This window comes from Apodemus sylvaticus, chromosome 2, assembly GCF_947179515.1.
Source record: "Apodemus sylvaticus chromosome 2, mApoSyl1.1, whole genome shotgun sequence".
NCBI lineage: Eukaryota > Metazoa > Chordata > Mammalia > Rodentia > Muridae > Apodemus > Apodemus sylvaticus.
Window position 1 is genome coordinate 76,449,001 of NC_067473.1, and position 26,960 is coordinate 76,475,960.

Consider the following 26,960-nt stretch of genomic DNA (forward strand, 5'->3'; position numbering starts at 1 on the left):
AAGGATGGGTAGAAAGAAAGAGGGAGAGAGGGAATGAGGGAGGGAAGGAGAGCATCTTACAAAATTTCTGAGTTGACAAACCCTCAGTGGGGCTGTCTTAACCAGAGTCCCCAGTGGGAACCAGAAAGGGTTGGTAAAATCTCCACTTGCAAAGCCCATGTTGAGTGCTGTGCAGGTACATAGGTGAACCAAACAGGTTCCTGGCCCTCAAGAATTTTCAAGAGTCAGCCATGCTAGCCCTCAGCCTCTATGAAACACAAAACAGAATGGGCCAAGTGTTGCAGTGTTGGCAGCTGGGGAAAGCTCTGTGTGAGAACAGATGGAGAGAGATTAATCCCATATGCTGAATATCCAGAGGAGGGAGCTTTAGGGGCCACCCCTTAGAAGATGAGGGGACAGCAACCCACAGACAACAGAGTACTTCCTGCCTGTGCTGGATGGTTTGCCGGAATCTCCTGGAAGATACAGAGAGCAAAGTTTGCCTAAGCTCAACGTAGAAAGCAGTGTTGGGCTGGTGGATTTGAACACACACACATCCTGCAGAGCTGGTATTCTCAGCTCTCAGGTATAAAGCCAAAATGCCATGAGAGAAGACTAAGAATTTTCAAAGTATGTCTAGGGAATGGTGAAGACTCTGAAGATGTAGATATATATGTGCGTGTGTCTATATAATATTCTTTCATTGAAAAGGAGGCTTTGCCGAGCAGTGGTGGCGCACGCCTGTAATTCCAGCACTCGGGAGGCAGAGGCAGGCAGATTTCTGAGTTCAAGGCCAGTCTGGTCTACAGAGTGAGTTCCAGGATAGCCAGGACTATACAGAGAAACCCTGTCTCAAAAAACAAACAAACAAACAAACAAAAAAACCAAAAAGGAAGGAAGGAAGGAAGGAAGGAAGGAAGGAAGGAAGGAAGGAAGGAAGGAAGGAAGGAAGAAAGAAAGAAAGAAAGAAAGAAAGAAAGAAAGAAAGAAAGAAAGAAAGAAAGAAAGAAAGGCTTGGAATCTGTATCAATTCCTGACTTTTGTGGATTTCATCTGATCTCCCTGAATCCCTATTTGAGGAACTATTTTCCTTGTTTTGCGGACACATAGATTAGGCCGGGTGGTGGTGGCACTTGCCTGTAATCCCAGCACTAGGGAGGCAGAGACAGGTGGATTTCTGAGTTCAAGGCCAACCTGGTCTACAGAGTGAGTTCTAGGACAGCCAGGGCTACACAGAGAAATCCTGTCTCAAAAAAAAAAAAAAAAAAAAAAAGAAAGAAAGAAAGAAAGAAAGAAAGAAAGAAAGAAAGAAAGAAAGAAAGATTAGTAAGAAACCCATGCTGGCTGGTGATGGGGGCGCAATCTGAATTTAGGGTCTACTCCTTTTACCCTCTGTGCTGACCAGTAGCCACCACATGTGCTCACATGAACTTGGTTCCTCAAAACTCTTCATCTACTCTCCCCCTAGTTTACACATCCTATCTGCTCCCATTCAACTTCTCGAACTTTCCTCCACTCCGTAAGACTTTCCGCTAGAGTGGTCCAGGTCACTACCACAGTGCTGCCAGGGGCATCTGAAAGCTTTAAACTGCTTCCATTCCAAACTGCTTTGAGACCCATTCTATAAAGAGGCCTGGATGTGGGTGTGTCCCAGAGGCCGTGCCTGAGGCTCGGGGCGTAGCGAAGCTTGAATGAGGGCGGGACTTAATTGTGGGCGTTGCCAGGCAGTGGGGCGGGGCCTGAGAGCTGGGTGTTGCAGGTGTCTTCTCCGCCTCTCTGGGTCCCCGGCCGCGCCAGGCACTGTGTGGGAAGCCGAGGGCGCGCCTTTGTGCCTGGCTGGGGTGAGGCTGCAACGGCCCCTTGTACGCCCTGGTCCATTGTCTTTCCGGCTGGTGCCACCGGGGCGGCTGTAGTGCCGGGCCGGGTGGACACAGGCATCCCAGGCGCACCGTGGGAGATGAAGCTCCCGAAGCCGTGGTGGGCGGGCGGCGGCCTCCTGCACCTCACGATTTTGTTGAGCTTGGTGGGGCTCCCTGTGGACCTGGACTTCTGCCTGCCGCCGCCGGCCGCCTCACTTTGGGAAGAGCTGCTCCCACTCTGCCCCACTCGCCCCGCCTCGGCTTCTAGCCCCTTCTCGGCCTCGGAAGGCTGGGGACGCTCCCCCCTGTTACCGGCCAAAGGCCGGCTGCTGCACGAAGTGCGCGCGCTCGGAGTCCCCTTCATTCCCCGCACCCGCGTGGACGCGTGGCTAGTGCACAGCGTGGCGACCGGGAACGCAGACGGGGCCCACGGGCTGCTCGGCACTGCCGCCTCGTCGGCCGTGGGAGACGGCGGCCAGGCAGCACCCGTGGGCGGCGGGGACCCCCGAGCGGCTCATAGCAGCCCTCTGGCCGCCGAAGAGGAGGAGGAGAAGGCGGCAGAACCGACGGCGCAGGTGCCAGATGCAGGCGGATGCGGGAGCCAGGTAACCTAAAGGAACGCAAGCGAGTGGCCCTTGTACGCCCTCCAGGGCAGAAAGAACTGGCCCGGAGCTGTAGGGTCCCGGCGGCTAGGCAGGGGCACACCCGCGCTCTCCTTTCTCCTTACTCAAGGTAGTAATAGGTTGCGGGACAAATGTGCCCCTCCTCCTTTTGAATGAAGAGGGTGAGTTCTGGAGATTTGATTTTTAGGGAAAGTGGATGAAATCCATTGCGTGCAGAGACCACCCTTCCTTGTGTTTGATGGCTATGGAGGGTATTTTGGTAATGGGGAAGCTGGAGGGAATGGTGCTGTCTAAACCATGGCCTTTAATCCGTACCCAGAATACATTTAGATGCCTTGATGGGAAACCTATACCGGAGTAAAGGATATGAAGGAAGCCCTAGCCCCTGATAAGATGTGAATCTCTCTGAAGAACCACGCACCTAAGCCAAGGCAAGGTCCTTGCCCTGAATTTAAACGGAGCCAGTTTGTGGATGTGCTGTTGTACTCCTGGGATAAGGGGCCTCGGTGTTCAGTGCAGGTGGTCCCTCTGTGATCTAACCATCCAACCCCTTGCCTGAGAATACTCCCTAATGGAACGTGTGACATCCCTAACTGACATACACAAGACTCTAACACACAAGTTCCCTTTGATTGCCGATGCTCCTCTGCAGCTACAGTTAGAACTTTTTGTTTCTAAACAGTTCCCCAAGATCTGTGGACTAAAACCTAAGGAAAGACCTGGCAAAGAGAGAGCTTCTGCCTCCTGGAGGAGCTTCCTTTTTGGCCCAGTGTTGACTTTAACTGATGTCAATCCACCGACGTTGTAGGAGATTGTTTTTGTGAAAAGCAGTCTTATGCAAAATGGGAATTGGAACTAAACTGGTTTGTTTGCGGCTATTCAAAATCTCCGTTTGTGTAGGCGGTTGTCTGACAGGCTCCTCCGCCCTTTCTTGGAGGGGTCATTGCGTGAGGTCCTAGTGATTCATTGTTAGGGTGATCTGATCCCTTCCTCCTCTCCGGAAAGGGAACTAACAGGGTGGGGGGTAGTAGCATTGATAGGCTCCTGTTAGTTTAGAACTAACAGGAAGCCACTCCCTCTTCCAGTCTACAGATCTGAACTTCAAGAGAGAAGGGTGTCATCTGAGGAGAGGCACCTCTCATTTCAGGAGGGTGCCTGCTACCTCCATACATTTTCTAGTCCTGCAAAGTGCGGCTTTGAAACCCTAGGTGGATTCTGTACGAGGGGGTACCGCACGTGTCTCACAGCCAAATGTCACCCAGCTTGCTAAGTGCACAGGCCTTCGAAGAGAATAGATTTTCTCTCTGAAGACTTCCTTCCCACCATTACCTGGTTGGTACCTATATAGACTGGTGGGCTGGTTTTGGAGGTAGCTCTGACGGCCTAGGAACCGAAACACAGGTTAAGAAACTCTGCAAGGTCGCAGACCTGGCTAGCAGTGGAGGGCAGAATCTGTCGGCTCCTTTTTCGCTCTTCTTACCCTCTGTTGTCAGCGGTTCTCACAAGGAGGACCTGGAGTCTGCCTTTCTTAGAGGAGAGAACAAAGCCCCTGTGGCCCCACATCCTCCAATCTCCCACCAACCCCCCCCCCCCAACACCTCTCTTAGCAGTGCCTTCCCTGACTGGGCTGCATGTTCTTCTACAAGACCATGGTGGGGGGAGGGGCATTCTTTTCAGTCAGGCTGATCAGTTGCTGAGTCCTTTAGAGCTTTAGGAGCCAGCGCACCACTGTGGAAATGCCATGTTCGTGTCCGATTTAAAATCGAGGAAACGATATCCAAGGAGGTCAGGACATTGGCTGAATACATACATTAGTTAATGGCAGAAGTGGACTAAGAACTGGGTCTTCTGGCTCCCAGATTGGTATATTAATTAAGTACTGTGGGCTGCGCTCGGGTTCATTAGCGTGCATCTGGGATGGGCTGAGTTCGCCTCTTATTCAACCTGGCTCCTGGCCCCCAAGACAAGTGCTTCCTGGTGCAGGATTTGTTAGTTTGTTTGCTTGTGGTATGTTTGATTGGGGTTTGTGGTGGTGCTGTGGTGGTCCTGGTGGTGGTGGTAGTGGTGATGGGTGTTTTGTAATAGGGCGTTGGTCTTGAGCTTGCTATGGAGCCAAAGATGACCTTGAACTCTTAAGGTTTCCCCTTCCCCCTCTAATATAAGCTTACTGGCATGAGCCACAACTAGCTTTATTGAGTAATTGAGTATTATTAACCAGGCTGGCCTTGAACTCTTACTCCTCTTGTCCCAGTTCCTCAAGTGTTGGGATTAGGTGTGTGTCACCACGCCTGGGTTGTAGGCCGGAGAGCTCCGTGGCTAAGGGCATTTGCCACCCTTGCAGAGGGCGTAGGTTTTTGCCCATGCACTCACATGGTGCCTCACGACCATCTCTAACTCCAGCTCCAGGAGATCTGACACCTTCTTCTGACCCCTGAGGACAGTGCATGCACAGGGTGCACAGACAGACATGCAGGCAAAACACCTCAAGTTCCAGTGTCTCACTAAAGGTGGGAGAGTGAAGTTTTCCTGGAGGGGAAAGGCAAGGGTTAAGTGTAAACGGGTCACCTGGGGCGCCCCTGTTCTTTCCCCTACATTGAAATCTGCACTTGAGCACATTCACTGTTGTCCTTCAGACTCGGCTGTGTGCCCAGCTTGTTTACTAGGGAGTGAGTGTGTATGATCACACTTGATAGAGAATTCCAGTGACTTACATTTGGGCCGTAGAAGAGTCTTGTTTTAGAATACAATTTTTACAGCTTTTATACACATACACATTTTAGAGTAGGGGATTTTCAAAGTATCAAAAGCAAACACTGCTTTGATTTCATTTCTTAGAGGAACAAATAATTATGAAAATAGACCCCGGAAGTCCCCGGAGCGGAGCGGAGAGCTTCCGTGTACAACCATGGCTGTTCACTTAGAACCGATGACGCCCAAGCTCAGCACGGAGAAGTATGGGCTCTCAAGAAATAAAGCAATGGTGGCAGGGGAGGTGGCACAGAGGTTAAGAGCACTTGCTGCTCTTCCGGGGGACCCTGGCTCCATTCCCAGCACCCATACTCCCGGTCCAGGGGAAATCTAACGCTAAGTCCGAAGGCACTGCATCCATTCGCTGTCCTTAAAGAGGACCCAGGTTTGGGTCCTGGCACTCACATAGTGGCGAAGTCATCTGTAACACCATTTCCAGAGGATCTGCAGGCACCGCACTACATGCAGGGTGTGCAGACATACATGCACCCATGTGGTTCATGCCTATAATGTGATGTATACCTGTACACATCAAAGAAAATAATTAAAAAATTAAAAATAACAGGCTTGTGGAGTTGAATATATGTCAAAGAGCTATATGTTTCAAGAGCTTTCGGGAACTGAGCTGTGGTCACTTCGTGGTTTCATCTCCTGTGACAGCAATCCTCTGCTGTAAGAGCGATCCTACCAAACAGCCTAGCTTCCTTTAGGAGGGTTTCTTCAGGTCATAGAATCACTATAGTCCATGCTTAATCCAAAGTATAAAAGGGAGAGAGTCAGCGGGGCGGTGGTGGCGCACGCCTTTAGTCCCAGCACTTGGGAGGCAGAGGCAGGCGGATTTCTGAGTTCAAGGCCAGCCTGGTCTACAGAGTGAGTTCCAGGACAGCCAGGGCTACACAGAGAAACCCTGTCTCAAAAAAACAAACAAAAAAACCAAAAAAACCAAAAAAAAAAAAAAAAAAAAAACCAAAAAAAGGGAGAGAGTCCACATCGCTGACTGTGGACATACATTTTGTTTCCATTTCAGAATCAAAGCTCTCTCCTAACACTTGGGTAGGCAGTTGGTCAGAGGTGGGAAGCAAACTGTTGATTTTCACTAAGCTGTGGTGCAGACATGGCCCCAATTGCGAGCAGTGCACTTTCATAGCGGGGGTTTCCTCTTGCTATTAGTAGACATTGTAAGGGTATACTTTGGCTCCTTGGGTGGGAAAGGATGACAGAGGTCATAGGTCATTATACTAGGATCTGTGGACTAGCTGCTTCGATAGAAAGGTGCTGAGAGACAAGAAGCCCAAGGCAAGGTATCAGCTGATTGAGTCCTTCCCAGAACTGATGGGAGGGAGAACCTGCATCTGGTGGTTTGCTGGAGTTGCCAGTATTCTGTGGCTTCTGCTCCTGAGTCTGCCTTCCCCTTCTCATGCCCCCTCCCTGCATGTTCTCTTTCTATAGGAAGCGCAGTCACCTAGGGCCACAGGCTCTCTTTTACCTAATTACATTGGCAATGACCGGGTTTCCTAATATGACTACATGCTTAGGGCTTAGGGGTTAGAAGTTAATGAGCATTTAGAGGTCAATCCTATCACCCTCTGTCAACTATACTCACTGCTCTACTGCAGCTATTAGAAGCTGAGTCAGTTAGTGCATGGGGCAGTTTGTGGCAGCACTTGGTGTGTCCTGCTGAGAACTTATTTAATCTGTTGTCATCATCATTACGGTTTGGTGGTGGTGGTGTTGTTGCTGTTTTTGTTGTTGTCTGTTTGTTTTCAGAGAAAGATCCTCCTCATTTGCTGAGTTAGTCCCCACTTTCTTTCTATCTTCCTGCTTAGCTCGCATAGTAGGAATCCAGTATACAGGGCTCAGGATTCTGGGTAAGTCAGTCTATAGAAATCAGAGTGCTGGCACCAGGCCAAACCAATTGGCTTGTCTCCATTGCACGTGCCACCTGCCACCCACCTTTCCCCTTTCTGAATCTTCAGTCCTCTTTCCTGTACAGTGGGTGCTAGAAGGTTTGTTGGGGAGCATAAATGGCACGGTGCCAGTCAAACTGATCCGAGATGGTAAGCTATGGTCCTTCGAGTTCATCCAGCCAGGGTTCCAGAGGCCACCCCCCCACCCCACACCACCCCCGTTTTGTTCTGCTGCCTGCACTACTTTACGACTTCCATTGAGGAGGCTCCACCAGCTTCTCATTACCTTCCAGTTCCATATTTTGTCATTTAAGGGCCCTCAGGTGTGGCCACAGTGACACCAACCAGCCTTGCTGAACTAACAGCCTGCTGATACACTGCCTCTGGCCTACTTTCCAGCCCAAACTTTCCTTTCCCCAGACAACCCAGGATCACGTTTGCCTCCCTTATCTTTGCCCAGAATGCCAGCCTTTCATTGCTCTCGGGTCGTTCACAGTTAAATCCTCAGGCTGGCTCAACGGCCACCCATTCACAGAACACCTCCTCTTCTCTCGAGCCAACACAGAGCACCCTCTGCTTTGAACTGCAGTGTCTGCTGTGTGGCAGCTGAGGATCTGCAGGGCCTCTCTGCTGGGGCTTGCACTTCGTGAATGCCATGGCTGTGACAGTTTTGGGTCCTTCAAGGCCAGATCACCAAGAAGAAAGTAGGTCAGCTCTTAAATCTTGACCATTTTGTGTCAGCCACTAGAGTGGACAGGGTCATTGAAGAGTAGACTTTCAAGTGTCACTATAATTGGGTTAGGTGGCGAGATTTGGGACTGCCTAAACTGATAGATCAGGTTAGTGACCTCGCTTGGAATAGAGCTGGGTACTGTTCCTAAACACGGAGTTAGCCACACCTCCCACCCATTTGTGAACTTCAAAGGGAAAAACAGTCTGCTGCCTTTCAGGACAGCCTTGAGTGGGAAAGGCTCCTCAGGTGCAGCTATGAAGGATCTGGGAGAATTCATACACTGTTGGGCAGCTGGAGGTGGCAGAGGCATGTGCCCCCAACTGTTGTGGTTGAGTAGCAGGTGGTGACTGGCACAATGTGGTCGTGCCTTGGGAAGCCTCCAGGAGCTAGAACTGGCTTCCTATCTCCATAGCCAGGCATTGTTGGGGAAAACGGAAAGCACAGAGTATGAATGAATAGATGCACACACGCAGACAAATGAAGGAACTGGCAAATCCAGACAGTGGGACAGTAGAACACCCTCGACAGCTCATCAGAGCCCAGGAAGCTGCCGGCTCACAGCCAGCTTTCTCCTCCTGGCAGCCTCAGTGTTGTTCCTGAGGGATTTCAGTTGACTGGATGTGACTACTCAATTACTGATCATACTTAAAGTCAGCTGGCATACCCACATCCGTCATTTCCTACAAAGCCTATAGCCTATTCAGTTAGTTGAGTCCATGGACACCGGAAACCTTGACAAATAAAACCACTTCAGCCCCACCTCCTCTTGGGACCTCTGCAAACATGGCTTTCCAAATTGGTGAGAAGAGAATATCACTGTCCTTTCTGGAGCATTCCCGGGAGGGCTAAGGGGCGTGTCTGCTTGGTTCCTGTGCATGGCCAGGCACCCTGAGTTCTACATACTCCCAAGAAACTTCAGCCTGCAGAAGAGGCTTCATCCCAGAACAGTGGCTCTAGTCAAAATGGTCCTGGGGCTTGGGGTTCATCATGCCCTTGTGTCTTGAACGTTAAGGTTTGTATTTGGAAGTTGACCTGTTTTTCGGTTTTTGATTCTGGTTTGTTTAGTTTTGTTTTTGTACTGGACTTCTGGCAGTTAATCATAGTGAATATGGGGCTCCTGTGTCTTAGCTTCGGCTACCTGGAGGATGTCAGTTGTTAACAAGCTGGCTCCAAGGGCCTTCAGAAGTGGATTTGCATGTCTCCAAGTTTACTACTAAAACCTTCTAACATATGTTATAAGGGAAGAAAATGGAGCTTAGGAAAACAAACCTCTTTCCCATCATCCAGCATGTCTAGTTCAGAGGGTCCTGACTCATTTGTAGTTCCTGCCTATACTGGCTAAACAAGGATGAGTTTAAGGGATCTGGAGGGTCATTAAGAAGCAGCACCCAGCTGGGTAGTGGTGGCACACGGCTTTAATCCCAGCACTCCAGAGAGAAAGGCAGGTGGATCTCTGAGTTTCAAGGCCAGTCTGGTCTTCAGAGTGAGTTTCAGGACAGCTGGAGCTACACAGAGAAACCCTGTCTCGAAAAACCGAAATTAGAGAGAGAGATAGACAGAGACAGAGAGAGAGACAGACAGACAGACAGACAGACAGACAGACAGACTTAGTACCAGGCTTCTAGCCAGCTATAAAATGAAAATGCCACAGCCAGATGCAAATCTTGTCACTCACTACTGTGTGGCAGGCTCTTTGTCTAACTTCTGTGCCTCAATTTCCCCCCCACCCTCTGAAAGGAATGCTACCAGTACATACCTCGCCAGGGTGCTGAGCAGCTTAAATAAGGTAGTAGCCATGGGGCCCACAGCGAGGGCTCAGCAGACATGTATGTAATTACTGTAAACTGCTAGTAAAAACTTCCCAGGCCAAGCAGGACGCAGGCTGTCTTTATCTGGCTCCCTGATTCTCTCCAGGCCAGATGACTCCAGCTTGCCTCCAGCCTAGAGACAAGCCTGGGGAGTCTCAGCTCCCTCTGATGTCAACCCACTGGCAGACACTGCTCTGTTCTTTGTCTTTGAAGGTTCACCCAACCCTAAAAGTCAAAGCAGGTCCTCTTCACTCCTCCACCAGGTGAGGAAATGAAAGGGCCAGCTAGGCCGCTGCAACTGCTCTCACAAAGGGCGTGGCCGGTACACACACACACACACACACACACACAAGTCTTCAGAGACTTTACAAGATAAACAAACAAAACCTCATAAAGAAATGCCCAGCTTTGCATCTCTCTTCCCCTCACCCTTCTCTTCACTGATACAGAAAACCTTCCCTCCACAGACTGCTCCTGGCCAGGATGACAGGCGAGCAGGCAGCATATGTTTTTTGGTTTTTGGTTTTTGTTTTGTTTTGGTTTTTTTGAGACAGGGTTTCTCTGTGTAGCCCTGGCTGTCCTGGAACTCACTCTGTAGACCAGGCTGGCCTCGAACTCATAAACCCGCCTGCCTCTGCCTCCCAAGTGCTGGGATTACAAATGTGTGTCACCACGCCCAGCTAGCATATGGTTTTATATAGCCTACTAGGAAAGAAAAGGCCCCACAAAGACGGTCTAGGTGCCATAGAGAAAATCATGAGCCTTTGCAGACAGGCTAGTCCAAAGGTCCAACCAGGTTCCGATGGTTCATTGTACAGAATGAAAGTGGGACATGATTGGGTGGGCCTTCCTGCAAGCGCCAACACTGAAAATCATGTGAAGTGTTACACACACACACACACACACACACACACACACACACACAATTTATGCTGGCTTCCTAGGAACCTTTCTTTTTTTATTTTGTAGTGAGCTTCCAGACCACTAGGGTAAGACTTACCTCCACACAAATAAAAGTAACTTAATGACAGTGCCTGTGCCCCTCACGGAAGCACTCAGCTGGGAGCCAGCAAGCTGAGAGAAGCTGGAAAGGAGGGAGCAGAGGCTGGTCACCGGGTCACCGCCCTGTGATGGGGTCCAGTAGCACTTTCTTTTGGAAAGCCAGTTGAGGTGTTGACAGTGTTGAACAAGTTTGGTGTGTCTTGAAATGTGTGAAAGGACATCTCCTCAACTACCCAAATGCAAATTCCTTAATAGTTCCTCCTTTCTGAGGTCAGGAACCTAAGGGTCAGAAAGGTCAACAAGTGGTCCAAGGTTACACAGCTATTGGTTCAGGGTAGTTCCCTTCCTCACTCAGCTTGTGGCTAACATGCAGTGCCACACCCCTGTGGGCTTTGCAAGCTGTACAAAGTCTATCATAGAGGCAGCCAGCTCTTTTCACTCTGTAAATACAAATACTGTATTACAGGATATATATATATCAGAACTGTTCCATGCTTGAGCCATTGTGACCCTGCCTCTTCCCACCTTAACCTTCTCAGTCGTAGGATGAGGTGCCTGGCCAGCATTACCTGACCATAAATAAGAGAAGAGAGACATGGTCACCAACAGCCACTGCTAGTCCATCCTTGTGGGGGGTGCCGACATCTTTATGTGTGTCCCACTAACCCAGGGAAACCCCACCTGTCTGCATTACGTCTTAGGATCCCTGTTCCACTTCACTTCCTCTCTGCTGCCAGCAATAAGCTGAGTGAATACACAAGGATCTTCTGAGACAATGCCCATGATACACCTATTGCTGTGCAGCCCAGCACTTGGGCTCTAAAGGCAAAAGGATCATGAGTTCAAGTCTTGCTTGTGATACAATAGTGAGATCAGCGAGATTATTTATTTGTTTATGCAGATGTTTTGGGCTTTTTTTTTTTAACTCTTTTTTTAAAAGATTTGCTTTGGGGCTGGAGAGATGGCTCAGTGGTTAAGAGCACTGAGTGCTCTTCCAGGGTCCTGAGTTAAATTCCCAGAAACAATATGGTGGCTCACACCATCTGTGATGGGATCCGATGCCCTCTTCTAGTCTTCTAGTGTGTCTACAGCCACAGTGTACTCATATACATAAAATGAATAAATAAAAAGATTTGCTTTATTATATATGTTTTAGTGTTTTGCCTGTATTTATCTATATATGTATGTACATGTACCATCTGTGTGCCTGTATGTGCACCACTTATATGTGCCTGAGGCTAGAAAAGGGTATCTGGTTCCCTAGAACTGGAGTTACAGATGGCTGTGAGCCACCATGTGGGGGAGAGGATCAAACATGGCTTGTCTGCAAGAGGAGCAGTAGCCCGCCTCTCTTAACAGCAGAGGAATCTCTCCAGCCCTTTTGTTTGTTTTCTTAGAATTCCTTTTCTTTATCCTCTTTTGCTGGGGATGGCTTTAAGATTAAGTCTCAGTAGGTACTCCAGTAGTACTCAGTAGGTACTCAGCTGGCCTGGAATTTGTGGCAATCCTCCTGCCTCTGCCCTAGCATCTCTTCAGAACAAACTGTACTGTCTTGATCCATGTCTCCGTTCCTTTCCATTACCGAATCTTGAGAGGATGACTTGTCCAGTGGCATAATTATTAATTGTCACCTCTTGTTTATTCTTTGCAAATGTCACTGGGCTTCTACCCTAAAACAACAGTGAAGGCCACCAGCGTTTTAGGAGCTCCCACTGGTACTTAAGGCTTGAGCCACCTCAAAGCATCACTGGAGTAATCTGCAACCTCCTCCTGAAACACTCTTGGATTCCAGGACACTGTGATGAAAGAGAAGTTCTGCTTTGCCAAGATCATTTTGCTGTCTAGGGCCTTTTAGGGTGATCTTTTACCTCAAACCATAATCTAAATGTAAATAATAAAAATGAATATAATTTCAAATTTAAAAAAGTGCAAGAGCTGAGTGTGATAGTGCATTCCTTTAATTCCAACACTAAGGAATTAAGGTAGAGTCGGTGGGTCTCTGTGGGTTCCAGGCTAGCCTGGTCTACATAGCAAGTTCTGGGACAGCCAGACATATATACCTGTCTCAAAAAAAGGGAAGCAGGGTGGGTGTGATGTTGGAGAGATGGCTCAGCGGTTAAGAGCACAGGCTGCTCTTTCAGAGGTCCTGAGTTCAATTCCCAGCAACCACATGATAGCTCACAACAATCTATACATTCTCAAAGTATCAAATGCTCTCCTCTGGCCTCTGCGGGCATTTCACACAAATGGTGCACAGACATACATGCAAGTAAAACACTTATACACATGAAATAAAAGTCTCAAAAACAACTTTTAAGCAAGATTATTGAATAATGTTCCTTGCCCAGATTTTATAATTTTCCACTTGACTTTAATAACTATCCATATGTATAAAATATATGATTATTTTATATTGTGACACTTTTAAAGAGTAAGTCAAAGCCATTTAATATTGGATACATTGTGTGTTTTCCTATTTTTCTGAGTGATTTTTTTTTTCTGTAGCCAGTTACCAAAGTAAGGACATTTATTGTGAATCTAGGATCATTGTCTTGCCTGTCTGTTTTCAGAGTCTATGCCCCAGGTAGCATCGAGCCCATCACACACTGTCAGTCACCATTTTTCTGGAATGACTTCTCTTCATTAGATTGAGATGAGTTTTGACTTAAAAACTACAGTTAGTGTTGTTTCCTTCATAGCAGGGACGTGGTGTCTGTCTCCAGATTACTCTGGATTGGATTACCATGGTAGGCTTAGACATCTCTTAAGATGGCATCTGCCAGGCTTCCCCTGTAGTGTTGATGTTTTCTGTAATTAACAAGTACTCCATAGAATGACACTCTGCAGCTGTTTAAATGTCTTTGCATTATTTAGCATCACCATTTTTTTCTTTTAGTTGTTGTCTACTATGAGACATTTTTCTCACTCATTTGGTCATTTTATTCCTTAGTTGTCTTTTTGTTTAGCTCTTTATTCAGTGAGCTGGGATCTGCCATCACATGACAGGACTCCCCACCCCCTTTTGAGGTGGGAGGGGGTAGAAGTTGAGATGGGCTGTCACTGTGTAGCCTTGGCTAACCTAGAACTTGGTATGTATTCCAGACTAGCCTTGAACTCATAGAGAACCTCCTGCCTCAGCCTCCCAAGTGATTGAATTAAAGGTGTGTGCCACTATGACTGCTCCCGACCCCCTTCTATGTATATAAGTGTCAATGCACTAAGGAAGTCAAACACCAAGTTTGCCTGCATGTAAGTTTATACCAAGTGTGTATAGTACCCTTGGAGGCCAGAATAGGGTGTTGGGAACCCCAGGAGTTATATATAGATGGTTGAAATGCTACCCATATGGATGCTAAGAATAGTATGCAGCCAGTGCTTTAAACTTCAGAGCCATCTCTCCATCCCCACATGAAAGCCCTTTTAACCAACTGTTAACCTCTCGCAATGCTATCCTGGTCATAGAGGATTTCTGTAACTTAAGTCCTTTTCTGAGTTTTCCAGAATGTCTCACACACATTTGTTACCAGCCCATTGCACTCTAAAAGATCCCCTCCCTCCCACTTCCCCTGTACCACCACCAGACACACACACACACACAGAGAGAGAGAGAGAGAGAGAGAGAGAGAGAGAGAGAGAGAGAGAGAGACTTCCCAGACTTCTGCTCAGTTTCTTCTTTATGGGCTTGATCTGGACGGCACGGGTTCTACATGATGGCATATGCATGTACTTCTGTTTACATATCTGTGTGGGTGTTCTTGTGTATTGAGTTACCTTAGACATTGCAGATTTTGCAAGTTCTGTCCAACCATAGCAGTTTTATAAACAAAATCAGCTTTGTTGAGAATCCAGCATTTAAAGTTAACAAAAGAAGTCTTGCCTGGACAAAAGACAAACAGTAAAGTAAATTGCAATCAGTAACCTCCTCCTACCCCTCCCCTTCCTTCCCCCCTCCTCCCCCTCCTCCCCAACACCCCCAAAGTAGGGAAGACTTAGCCCTGTGGTTCCGAGCAGGAGTAATCCAAATGGATTCCTGACAAAGCCTAAGGATTCTGCGTCTAAGATTTGACCTCAGCAGATATTTGCTAAAGAACAATAAGTGACAAGCTCTGGAGAAGACAGGAGGTATAGAGTCACTGCCTTCAGGAAACTACTGTTTTGTGCCAGGTCTGGTGGCTCGCTCACCTGTAGTCCCAGAACTCAGGAGGTAGAAGCAGGTCTTAATCTCTGTGAATTTAAGACCAGCCTCGTCTACAGAATGAGCTCCAAGAAAGCCAGGGTTATTTAGAGAAGAGATCCTGTCTCTGATAGATAGATAGATGATAGATAGATAGATAGATAGATAGATAGATAGATAGATAGATAGATAGAAAGAAAGATAGATAGAAAGATAGATAGAAAGATAGATAATAGATAGATAGATAGATAGATAGATACATACATACATATATACATACATATGAAAATAAAATAAGTTAAAAAGGGAAAGAAACTACCATTTGGAGCTGGGGAGATGGTTCAGGGAGAGTGCTTGTCCTTGCAGGGCAGTGGTGACCCATATCTTTATTTTATTTTATTTTCCGAGACAGGGTTTCTCTGTATAGCCCTGGCTGTCCTGGAGCTCACTCTGTAGACCAGGCTGGCCTCGAACTCAGAAATCCACCTGCCTCTGCCTCCCAGAGTGCTGGGATTACAGGCGTGCGCCACCACCGCCCGGCAACCCATATCTTTAATCCCAGGACTTGGGAGACCGAAGCAGGCTACTTGATTTTAAGTCCAGCCTTAAAATCTACAGAATGAGTTCCAGGACTGCCAATGCCGGCCAATGTTATACAAAGAGACCCTGGCTTGGTGGAGGGGGCGGTAGGGCATGCTTGTCCTACAAAGCATGAAAACCTGAATTCAAATTTCCATGTAAAAATTTGGGCACAGTCACTGGGCACCTGTAACCCAGTGCTGTGGGGCTTGCCTTAATGGCTGCTATCCTACTTCCAGTTCAATGAAAGGAAATAAAGCAGAGAATGATATGGAGCGAGACACCCAACGCCTTCCTCTGGCTTCTGTACGCATATGCATGAGTGCTCTTGTGCAGAGAGAGGTGGGAGAGAGAGACAGAGAGACAGAGAAAGAAACAGGGAGGGAGAAACAGAGACAGAGAGACAGGAAGAGAGAGAGAAAAAATTACCATGCTAGTCGGACAGATAGCAAATAAATATAGCTAGTGCTAAATGGTATAGAAAAAATGGTTGTGGGTTGGCTTAAGTTAAGGTGCTTTTTAAAAATATAGAGAAGGGCTGGAGATGGCTGAGTGGTTTAGAGCACTGGCTCACAGGCGGGCAGGACACACACCTTTAATTCCAGAACTCAGGAGGCAGAGGCAGGCGGATCTCTGAGTTTGAGGCCAGCCTGGTCTACAGAGGGAGGTCCAGGACAGCCAGGGCTACACAGAGAAACACTGTCTCGAAAAACAAGCAAAAGAAGAGTGCAGGCAGAGCTTCCAAACAACCTGTTTGATTTCCACCACCCACTGGTGACTGCCCGCAACTCCAGTCCCTGGAGAATCCAATACCTTCTATGGACTTCCATCAACACCAGGCACACATAATACAGATATACATGCAGACAAAACACCCATACACATAAAATAAAAAATAAATGAATCTTTAATTAGCTCAGGGAAAGCTAAGAAAAAAAAGTGGGATGATAATATTTGAAGAGAGGAACAGAGATTTGGGACATCGCTCAGCTTAGAGATCTGAGGATGAAGAATCAACAACGTAGAAGTCGCTGGCAACTTCTAAGAAAGAGATGCAGTGCTGCGGCGCCAGATGCAGAAAGCTGTTTCCAGGAGGAGGTAGTAAAAACTAAGTCAGAATTTGTTGACCAGGTCCAATATAATAAAGATGCAGGGGCTGGAGAGATGGCTCAGTGGTTAAGAGCACTGGCTGCTCTTCCAGAGGTCCTGAGTTCAAATCCCAGCAACCACATGGTGGCTCACAACCATACGTAATGAGATCTGATGCCCTCTTCTGCTGTGTTTAAAGGCAACTACAGTGTAATTACATATAATAATAAATAAATCTTTTAAAAAAATAATAAGGATGCAGAGCCTTTAGATTTGGCAGACCCTGGTAAACTATTTCAGGGGTGTGCCAAGAACAAACTTCCTCACTGGGCTGGATCTGAGAGAGAACACACACACAAGAGCCCAGGTGATCATTCTTGGAGAATTTTCCCATCAAAGTGGGCAGAATAATGAGATAGAATCTAAAGGAGGACCAAGGGAGGGGTTCCGTAGTTGGAAGGCACCAGTCCCCAGTAGGTGGCTAATGGGGATTGTCCACAGATGGGAAAGAAGGAAGAAAGTAGTGGGATCGTCAGTGTCCTGAGAAAGCTTGCTCACAGGGAGAAAAGCAGAGTCCCACAGCTGGACAGGTAGAGAAGCCAAGAAAATGGAGGGGGCCTCTAGGACTGGTTTTCTGTCCTGCTCCCCACATTGGTAGGTCATCGTTTTGTCGACATTTCCATTTTTCAAACATTTCTGTGTGTTGGTAGGGTGGCAGACCCTTGAGTTAGTCCTGTTAGCAGCTCCTGTAAACCACCCCGGAGTGGTGGCAAGTACCTGCAATCCCAGTGCTCTGCAGGTTAAAACAAAAGGGTCCAGGGTCACAAGTTCTAGACCTGATGAGGCCACACAAAGAGATCTTGTCTTTAAAAAGGAGAGGTAAGAAGGAGGGAACAGAGGAATGGGGCATCGGAAAATCAGGGCATAAAACCGACCTTTGTTTCAGAATTAAATGCTCCTTTTAGAGTGAAATAATGAAGCACCAGCCTCAGATGACAGCAACTGTGGGTTTCAGCCAACAATAAGTACAATGCCATTCTAAAGATGTCTCATATGTGCTTTCTGCTTAGCACAGTTTTGGGTGCTTCTTACAGGAGAATGAGATGCTAAGAGAAAAGAGTGAAGCTGTGGATCACAGTTCCCAGCAGGAGGAAACTGAGGAAGGGGGGTCAGCCCAGGCAAAATCACGGCAGCAGAGTAAGAAAGAAGAAAACAAAATTGCAGGCGCATGTAACTGGGAAGCCGAGACCGCTGAGGCTGGGAATGAGGTAAGCTGTGAAAAATTGTCCAGGCTGGCCACTGGCCTTTAGAAAGACTTCTCTGGCTAAAGACAACTTACTAGCAGGTTCATTTATTCGTGTTTGCCAAGACAAGGAGGAAAAACCAGCTGGCATCCAGATTAGCCTGGCCTGGTCTAGGAGATCAAAGGACCAACCTTACAAATCTCTCTCTCAATTTCCACTAATGCTCATACCCAAGTCTTCAGTCTGCTCATGGGTCAGGCTGAATCACTGGTCCTGTGTCCTACTTCCGCCCTCAACTAAGAGACCAGGGCCAGGCTCCTGGAGGGCATCTTCCTGTACTTCTTTTGACTGTACAGGGTGAACCCCAAGACCTGAGTTGAATGATGGATTCTTTTTGTAGTCAGTGCTTCCCGTGTCATGTAGGCCATAACCTAGATCTGACTTAGCCCTCATGTGGTCCTAACCACATGTTTGGCACAGAGGTGCTCCAGATAAAACTGGTGGTTCATAGACACACAAGACACTTTTACCTGCACAAGGCATCCCCATCCTAGTGGCTGTTTTCTCTGTGACCAGCCGCAGCACCTCCTTCTCTGGGAGATGGAATCTGGGGCTCAGTCTGGAAATCCTTAGAGGATGAGGAGCAGGGCCCTTAGACAGCCCTCATCACCATACAACATTACACCAAGGAACTGACTTTGCAGAGCTGTTGATGGAAAAAAAACCAAAGCTCTCATCTTAAAGAGAGTAAGAGACACTCTATTCTGGAGTCAATTTTGAGTGACCATGGCCCAGAATTTAGGCCATGACAGATTTTAGGTTACCCCTAATTCCATGTTCCAACATGGAAGCAGTTTCATGAAGGTTTTTTATATATAGGTAAGTTCAAAATACATTTGTGGGTACGTCAGAAAGGCAGTGAGGTGGGGCGAGCTTTTCTATAGGTCCACCCAGATGCTCTCTGGGCTTTCCAGTTGATGGAAGCCAGTTGTCTGCTAATTTACTAGTTCTTATCTGTGAGACACAGGTTAGTTTTGACACAGGTGGGCAAGCAATGGCTGGCTGTTCGGAGATCTAGAAGTAGCCCAAGATAAGGAAGGTAACTATTCTGTGGACCATTTCCAGTCTCTCTACAATACTAGAGTTGGAATCAGTCTTCAGACATAGTTTCTTTGCAGGATTTTTTGTTTTGCAGGGATATCAGAAGATTTGCTTTCTTTACTTGCCCTCCACTCTTGCCCCACTTCAGCCTGATGTTCTAGGAACCCACTGTTCTTATACCAAGGTGAAACCTAGGTCAAGGCCATGGCTTCTAGAGACTCTGGTTAGATCGGGGATACAGGCCAGTAGTTGGACAATTGCCTAACACCAGGAGCCCCTAGTTCAATCCTCAGCACCACTAAAAACAAAAGAACAAACACATTTTCAGGTCCTTGTAGTGCTGCAGCTCTTAAGAACAAATTTAAACACCCCAGTCTCCTTTTCCTCTTCTTCCTCCTCTGCTGCATCCTCAGACTGACAAACCACCCTCTGGTGGAGCAGATTGTCCTCCCTGTGGTTAGGTGGTTCCCCCCCCCCCACCTCCACTGGGGGAGACAAAGGATAGAAAGAACTTGGAAGGAAATATTTGGCTGCTCGAACTCAGCAGGTAGTGTTCACTTAATGGTGGGATGTATCTAAAACTGTTGAATATTTATACTGGTCCATATTTATAGGCATTTTTATTTGGTTGGCTCTCTGGGGATCTATTCCCTCCAAAGCTAGGGCACTTGGCCTTTGCCCTCGATGGTCATTTTAAGGTCTGAATGTCCAGGGCATGCCCTCCCCTTTCCAGGTGATCATCTAACCATTTAACAGCTAACACACGGCTCTGGGCATTTGCTTTTTGCAGGGAACACTTCTCCTTCAGGCCTCTTTTGGCTTCATTTTGAAAGGAAGAACACACCCAACCTTTGCTCCCTAACCTCTCCAACTTCAACCGTCACTCTAAAGTTGAGAAGCCATGATTCAGGCCTATACTCTCAGTGGCTTGCAAACTGGAGGCATGACTGAAAGCTCACAGGCAGGCTGGGCAACTTAGCAAGACCCCATGTCAAACTGCCAAAATAAGTCAGTCCTCTTTCTGTAGTGCCTCATTCACCTAACAAATGGTTTCTACTCTTCTTTACTTGATATGAAATTCCCCGTTCCAATTTCCCCTCTCATGTCAGTGTCTTTATCTTTACTCCCTCATTGGCTTTCCTGGGAAAGACATTTTCTTTGAATTACTTGTCCTAACTAAATCTCTGTTAGGACTCCTTAAATAAAGTAGGAAGCTACAGTGTAAGGAAACAGCAGTTTGGACCAAACTTTAATACGTAGAAACATATTAAACACCCAAAGCAGAGCAGGCACTTCTTGGGTCTTACATAGCCCAAACTGTCCAAAACAGATCTTAAATTCCTGATCCTCCTACCTCCACCTTCTAAATGCTGGGGATCAGAGGCTTGTGCTATCATTCCTTGGCATGCCTTACCAGGCTCCTGTCCTTGGCCTGAGTCACTAGGTACTACATACAAATTGTACCCTTGTTCTTCTTGAGAACTGTTACAAATAAGCTGTGTTGCTTATTAATCTAGTCTCAAACTTGCAAGGTTGTGAGTTGTGACCCATTTCACCTCCATAGTAGCAATATTCCTCAGAATACCCCAGTTTTTTGTTTTGTTTTTCAAAACAGGGTTTCTCTGTGTAGCCCTGGCTGTCCTGCAATGCACTCTGTAGACCAGGCTGGCCTTGAACTCAGAAATCCACCTACCTCGGCCTCCCAAGTGCTGGGATTAAAGGTGTGTACCACCACTGCCCGGCAACAGTGTTTAATGTGCATATGAGCTCTCTGTTTGCATGTATGGCTGCATGCCAGAAGAGAGCATCAGACAGAAGAGGACATCAGATCCCACTATAGATAGTTGTGAGCCACCATGTTGGGAATTGAACTCAGGACCTCCACAAGAGCAGCCAGTGCTCTTAACTGCTGAACCATCTCTCCAGCCTGGCTTTCTTAAAATAAATGCTCTGGTTTTAAAACAAAACAAACAAGTAGGGGTGTTTTGCCTGCCTATATGTCTGCACCATGTATATACATGCCTGCTGCCTATGGAGGTCATAAGAAGGCATCATATCCCCTGGAACTGAATTTTAAAGCCATCCAATGCAGGCTAGGACTCCAACCTGGGACCTCTGCAAAAGATGCCAGTACTGTTAACTGCTGAGCCATTTCTCCAGCACTGTCTGCAGTTTTGGTGTACTTCGAGACATGGTGGTGCCACACGCCTTTAATCCCAGCACTTGGGAGGCAGAGGCAGGTGGGTTTCTGAATTCAAGGCCAGTCTGGTCTACAGAGTGAGTTCCAAGACAACCAGGGCTATACAGAGAAACCCTGTCTCAAAAAAACAAAACAAACAAGCAAAAAACTACTAGAAGCCTGGAGTGATTTCTACCGTTAGAATCCTCAGTTTAGAGGTGATACACTGGTAAAAACTGAATGAAATGAAGCTGTTAGACTGAGCAGAGAACTTAACTGGGAACTGAATTAATTCCTCAGGTGAGTTGTCACTAGGGGAATCACTCTATTTATTCCCTATGGATCTACCACCATTCCTGGGCTACAAAGAATATCCTCAACTTCCTAAGCTCAACAGCCAACTGAGAAACAAGCAAAAAGGTTAAAAGTTTGGAGTTATTAATACAATAATTCTATTAAAAATATGAAGCATCATTTTATGTAACAAATTGGCCAAAAAATCCACAAGCCACTAAAATAGTTTTCCAGTTAAGGAACTTAAAAACTAATATTCATTTAGCAGCAATAAATAGAAAGCCTATGGTATTATGAACCCCAAAATGTTTCATAGAACCCAATGTATTTGACAAATGTATTTGTGTATACTGTCAGTCCAATTCTTTCTCTGCTACAAAATCTTAAACACTTAGTGGAATGTAGGGAGTTGGTAAATGTCATAAATAACACATTAATCGAATTCTGTGCACTCTGAATGGATATTTTGTGTGTGCCAGGCACGGGTGGAGGTGAAAGGACATTGCTGTGTAGTCTGTTCTCACCTTCCACCTTGACGTGGTTTCTAGGGATTGAACTCAGATTGCCAAGAGTTGGGCTGAGAGAGTTTTACTGTCTTTCTATCCTTGCTGAATATTTTAAAATGATACAAAAATGAATTTAAGGCCACAATTTAGTAGAGAACTAAAATCAAAAGGTTTGGAACCAGGTTTCAAGACAGATAATAGAGCTATCCATGTCCAGGGAGATATAAGCTTCCCACCTAAAATTCCAAGAAATAGGAAACAGATGTATTCGTCTATTAGAAATCAAAATCCTAGCCAGGCGGTGGTGGTGCACGCCTGTAATCCTAGCACTCTGGGAGGCAGAAGCAGGCGGATTTCTGAGTTCGAGGCTAGCCTGATCTACAGAGTTCCAGGATAGTCAACTATACAGAGAAACCCCGTCTCGAAAAAACCAAATCCAAAAACCAAAAAAATATATATATAAATATATAAAAAATAAAAATTTTCAGAATCCTTAGATATATGGTGAAAATGAGTTTATAGTAATCCTTAAGGATAAGATTCATACAAAATCTCTCTCAGCAAAAATGAACTCTCAAACCAGGTGGTAGGGAAGCATATCTTTTTAATCCCAGAACTGGGAAGGCAGATCTCTTGAGTTCCTGGCCAGCCTGGTCCTCCGAGTTCTAAAACAGCCAGGACTGTTATACAGAGACCCTATTTCAAAAAAACTAGAAAAAAATGCGACCAAAACCAAACCTTTTAAAAGCCACAAGTTTGAGCCAAATGTGGGGGTGCATTCCAGATTTCCCAGCACACAAAAGGCTGAGGTAGTATTGCCATGAATTCAGACCAGGATTGCTTTGTTTATAAGCCCCTCTCAAAAAGAACAAAGGGGGGGGGTAAAACTAAGATTTCAGTGTTTTTCTGATGGTAAACATTTTCTGTTCATATACAGAGCCATCTACATTGGTCAGATACATCTTTCTCTCTGGAAGATTTATTCCAAGTACTTTCATCACAGCCTGAACATTCTCTAGAGGTAAAAGGAACCTTGACTTGTATTTAACACCCATCCCACCCCACCCCCAGTAAAACCCCTGAATTGACCTCTGTGAACCAATGATTCTCCCACTTGGAAGACACAAGAATTTGCCAAGTATATTTTAAAACACAAAAGGCTAAGTTTTCATAGAAATAATCACTTTGGAGAAACTAAAATGTATACTATTTTGTTAGACCATACTGTTAGTTTTCCTTGTAGCATGAGTCTCTTAACACCCCCTGCCCCAGACTGCTCATTAGCTTACCCTTGACCCTTCACAATGTGGATGTTAGCTCCAAATGCTTTGACTAAGAGCTGTATCTTAATGTTACAATGCTTAATGATTGAAATAAGCTCAATTCCCTGACTTAAAACCCTTTACCCCCAGAGGTTCATCAGCATATTCTGAGATTACATATTGTATCTCAAACAGGGAATTGTTCAGTCAGTAGTATATCCATATTGCAAAGAAACTTGATAAAAGTAATGTGAGATTATATATTAGATAATGAAACTCCCTTTGACATAGTGTTTTTGTTCTTCAGGGCATCTCAGTGGAAGACATTCCACCTTTTCTGAGCAGTGTCTGTGAAAGTGTGAATTCTTCAACACAGAACATAAATTTGAGCCAAGCTATAAGCCATGATGTCAATCTTCATGAAGCCATGCTGTTGTGCTCCAACACCACCACCTTTAGAAGAGATCCATCAGCAAGGTCTACAGTGGCACAAGAACCATTTCTGCAGTTAAATTCTCATACCAGCCCTGAGCAAGCCACTCGTGCAATGTCTCTTCCACCTGTTGACAATCAAATGAGGAACCAAACAAGCCAAGATCTCTATGACCTGGATTCAAATATGTTTGATGGAATAAGCCTAATGTCATTGGCCACAGGTTTCAGTCCACTAGAAGTTTCTCAACTTTTTGAAGAACCAGATTCTGCTCTCTCATTAAATTCAAGTCACAATAGCACCTCTCTTACCAACTCTAGTTCTTATTGTATTTATAATGGGACCATAGGTTACAACAGTGACCTACAATATCTTTGTCATGATTTAGGAGCTATAGGAGGCTGCTACCCAGAACCCCATAAACATATGGACCATAGGACTATGGTTGGCTTTCATGGGTCTCTTGAATGTCAGCAAGTATTTCATGACCACACTTACCACTTACAGTCAGGTGTACCAGATCCTACATCTGAATCTTTTACATGGTCTGGAAAGTCACAGAAAATCAGTGGGTGCCTTGATAATCCAGACAGAAACTTGAGCCGTGATGAACAGCGTGCTAAAGCTCTGCACATTCCCTTTTCTGTAGATGAAATTGTCCGCATGCCTGTTGACTCTTTCAACAGCATGTTAAGCAGACACTACCTGACAGACCTACAAATTTCTCTCATCCGTGATATCAGGCGAAGAGGAAAAAACAAAGTTGCTGCACAGAACTGCCGTAAACGGAAACTAGACATCATTTTAAATCTAGAAGATGATATATGTAACTTGCAAGCAAAGAAAGAAGCCCTTAAAAATGAGAAAACTCAATGTAACAAAGCTATTGACATAATGAGACAGAAGCTACATGACCTTTACCGTGATGTTTTTAATAGGTTAAGAGATGACCAAGGTAGGCCAGTCAATCCAAGCAACTATGCACTTCAGTACAGCCATGATGGAACTTTTTTGATTGTGCCCAAAGAAATGGTCTCATCAGGCCACAAAAAGGAAGCCACAAAGAGAGAAGAAACTGAATAGTTACAGTGAGCAGCATCACAAACTGTTCAAACTACTTTAAGATTTTAAAGGTACTGCTATCAGTTAATTCTGATAAATGTTAGGAATCAAGATTATGCTTCTGTGAAGTTGGGAGAATCCACATTCCTGCATGATTCATAATGATGTGAAGTACTCTCCAAAACTACAGCCACCTTGTGGTCACCTGTTTTGAGACTTTGACTCAAAATTCAGTCTTTTCTGAAGGCTACATTTTAATATTTAACGTGTGTAAAAAATTTTGTATTTGAACTTAAAAAATTTTATTCCAACAAGTCCAAAGAATACTTGCCTTATTCTTTATATATTTAAAAATCTACTCAGTTAACCGTTTTAACAATATGCAAGGTCCATCATTGACAAGCTTCAAACCCAAGTACCCACATTATTAAAATGCAGTTACAGGTCACAGAGACCTACATCCATATGAAATTTACAGCAGCTGCACTAGCCTGTGATGATCTATTTAAAAGACACACACCTGTACATGAACCACTAGTAATCTGTAATAAAATGGACCACTGTAACTAGTCACATTTTTATGATATTTGACCTGTCATCAATTTTAGGCAAGGTTTTTTGTTGCACTAACATCCAAATAACCTATAATCAATGTCTTGTCCCATGGTCACCCATTGCTGTGAGTCCTAAAGGTTATCAATTGGACTGAAATACCTGACAAAGGCCATCAGCTTTGTTTTCTACAATCATACTGAATATGGGATGTATGAGCCAATGCTCCATACATTCACATCTAGTGCATAAACCATGTAAACACTAGCTGTCTCTAAACTTCGGATCCCATTATAGATCCACCTCATGGTTGCTAGTAAATGAACTCCTGGAAGACAAGTCAGTGCTCTTAACCAGCGCCATCTCTACATCCCCTATAACCTTTATAAACCCAAAGCAAGGATGCTCCTAGCATTGTGGATGCCAGGTAAAAAACCGTTAAGTATTACACTAATTGGGGTGGAGAATGACTGTTCACCAGCTGCTGTGAACCAGAACCTAACTTGAGTCTCAGCATTTCACACACATGGTACAAATTTTCTTGAACAAGGGCTGTCTGGTGAAAACTTCCATTTTGTCAAAGCGCTTGTATTATTTTTCTATACACAAGACCATTCAGACACTAGTTCAACCTTGACCTCCATACTTAGAGCAGATAGTGTGCCCTTTTAGGAAAGGGGAGATTTATCATCCCAAAGTTCCACAGTATTTTGCATTATGTATATATACATTATGCTCAGTTGAGCACAAGGCAATGTAGGTGGTGTCTGATCTCTTTGCAATACCCATTTATCAGTACTCTTGGGACAATACCACTTGTCACATGTAAGATTGCTTCTGAGTTGGTAAAAGCTTTCATAATAGAAACCCTTGTTCCCGGTAAGTGCTCAACAGGTACCAGAATGCAGACTGCTCAAGGTGGAAGGCATGCCATCCTTCCACCATCAGTTTAGAACTACCACGATTAACTGTTCCAAGAGGCCCAAATTCAAGTTCCCAGCAAGTTAACTCAATCCAGACAGATCCAGGGTATGTAAAAGCTGTGTGCAATTTATTCAGATTATAAAAGATAATCTTAAGACACCTCCAGTGATCCCTCCTCCCTGAATTTACTTTTATAGCATCATAGTACCACACCTCTCCTGAGTCATTGCATTTTCCCTTTATGGCACTGCCTCAATTTCATTGTTTTAGTGACTTTTTAAAAAACAATAGTGATGTAGACTTCATTTTGCTCCAAAAACAAATTAAGGGTTTAATGGCGGCGGGTTATGTGAACAAGACACTGTCACCATGCAGCTTTGGGATTGAGAGCATGCACCATAGCACACTACCTCTATTCTTGATATATTAGTTCACTAGATGGTAAGAGCTCACATTTTATTAGCCATTGACTTACCTGTATATATTGCCTTATTGTCATAAGCAAATGAGGTTAGTTGCTTACTCTGGTTGTCTTAAATCAATTTTCCCATTACTCTTAAACCACAATACTGAGTTTAAACTGCTATTCTTCACAATTAGAATAAAACTCATTTTGACTCTGGTGTTTCTGCAAATGCTGATTCAACAGAAATACTCTACCTGGTTAAAACCCATGGTTTCAAAATGCCACCAACTTATGTTCAACAACAAGTTGTAGCAGTGCACAACTCATAGTAAGGTGTATTTCATTAGACAGCAACTGACAATTGATTCTTTTCTCCTATTAGTAATGAATGAAAACTGTAAATGTGTACTTATGTTCAACAACAAGTTGTAGCAGTGCACAACTCATAGTAAGGTGTATTTCATTAGACAGCAACTGACAATTGATTCTTTTCTCC

The 26,960-nt window shown here is 45.4% G+C and overlaps 1 protein-coding gene across 1 annotated transcript; it reads left to right on the forward strand.

Moving 5' to 3' along the window:
- Positions 1 to 1,770: 1,770 nt before the first annotated feature.
- On the forward strand, positions 1,771 to 26,541 carry Nfe2l3 (NFE2 like bZIP transcription factor 3). Its single transcript, XM_052173720.1, has 4 exons — positions 1,771 to 2,443; positions 17,596 to 17,769; positions 22,763 to 22,846; positions 23,395 to 26,541. The coding sequence occupies exons 1-4, from the start codon at positions 1,937 to 1,939 to the stop codon at positions 24,601 to 24,603; spliced, it is 1,974 nt and encodes a 657-aa protein (XP_052029680.1). The 5' UTR covers positions 1,771 to 1,936; the 3' UTR covers positions 24,604 to 26,541.
- Positions 26,542 to 26,960: the final 419 nt, after the last annotated feature.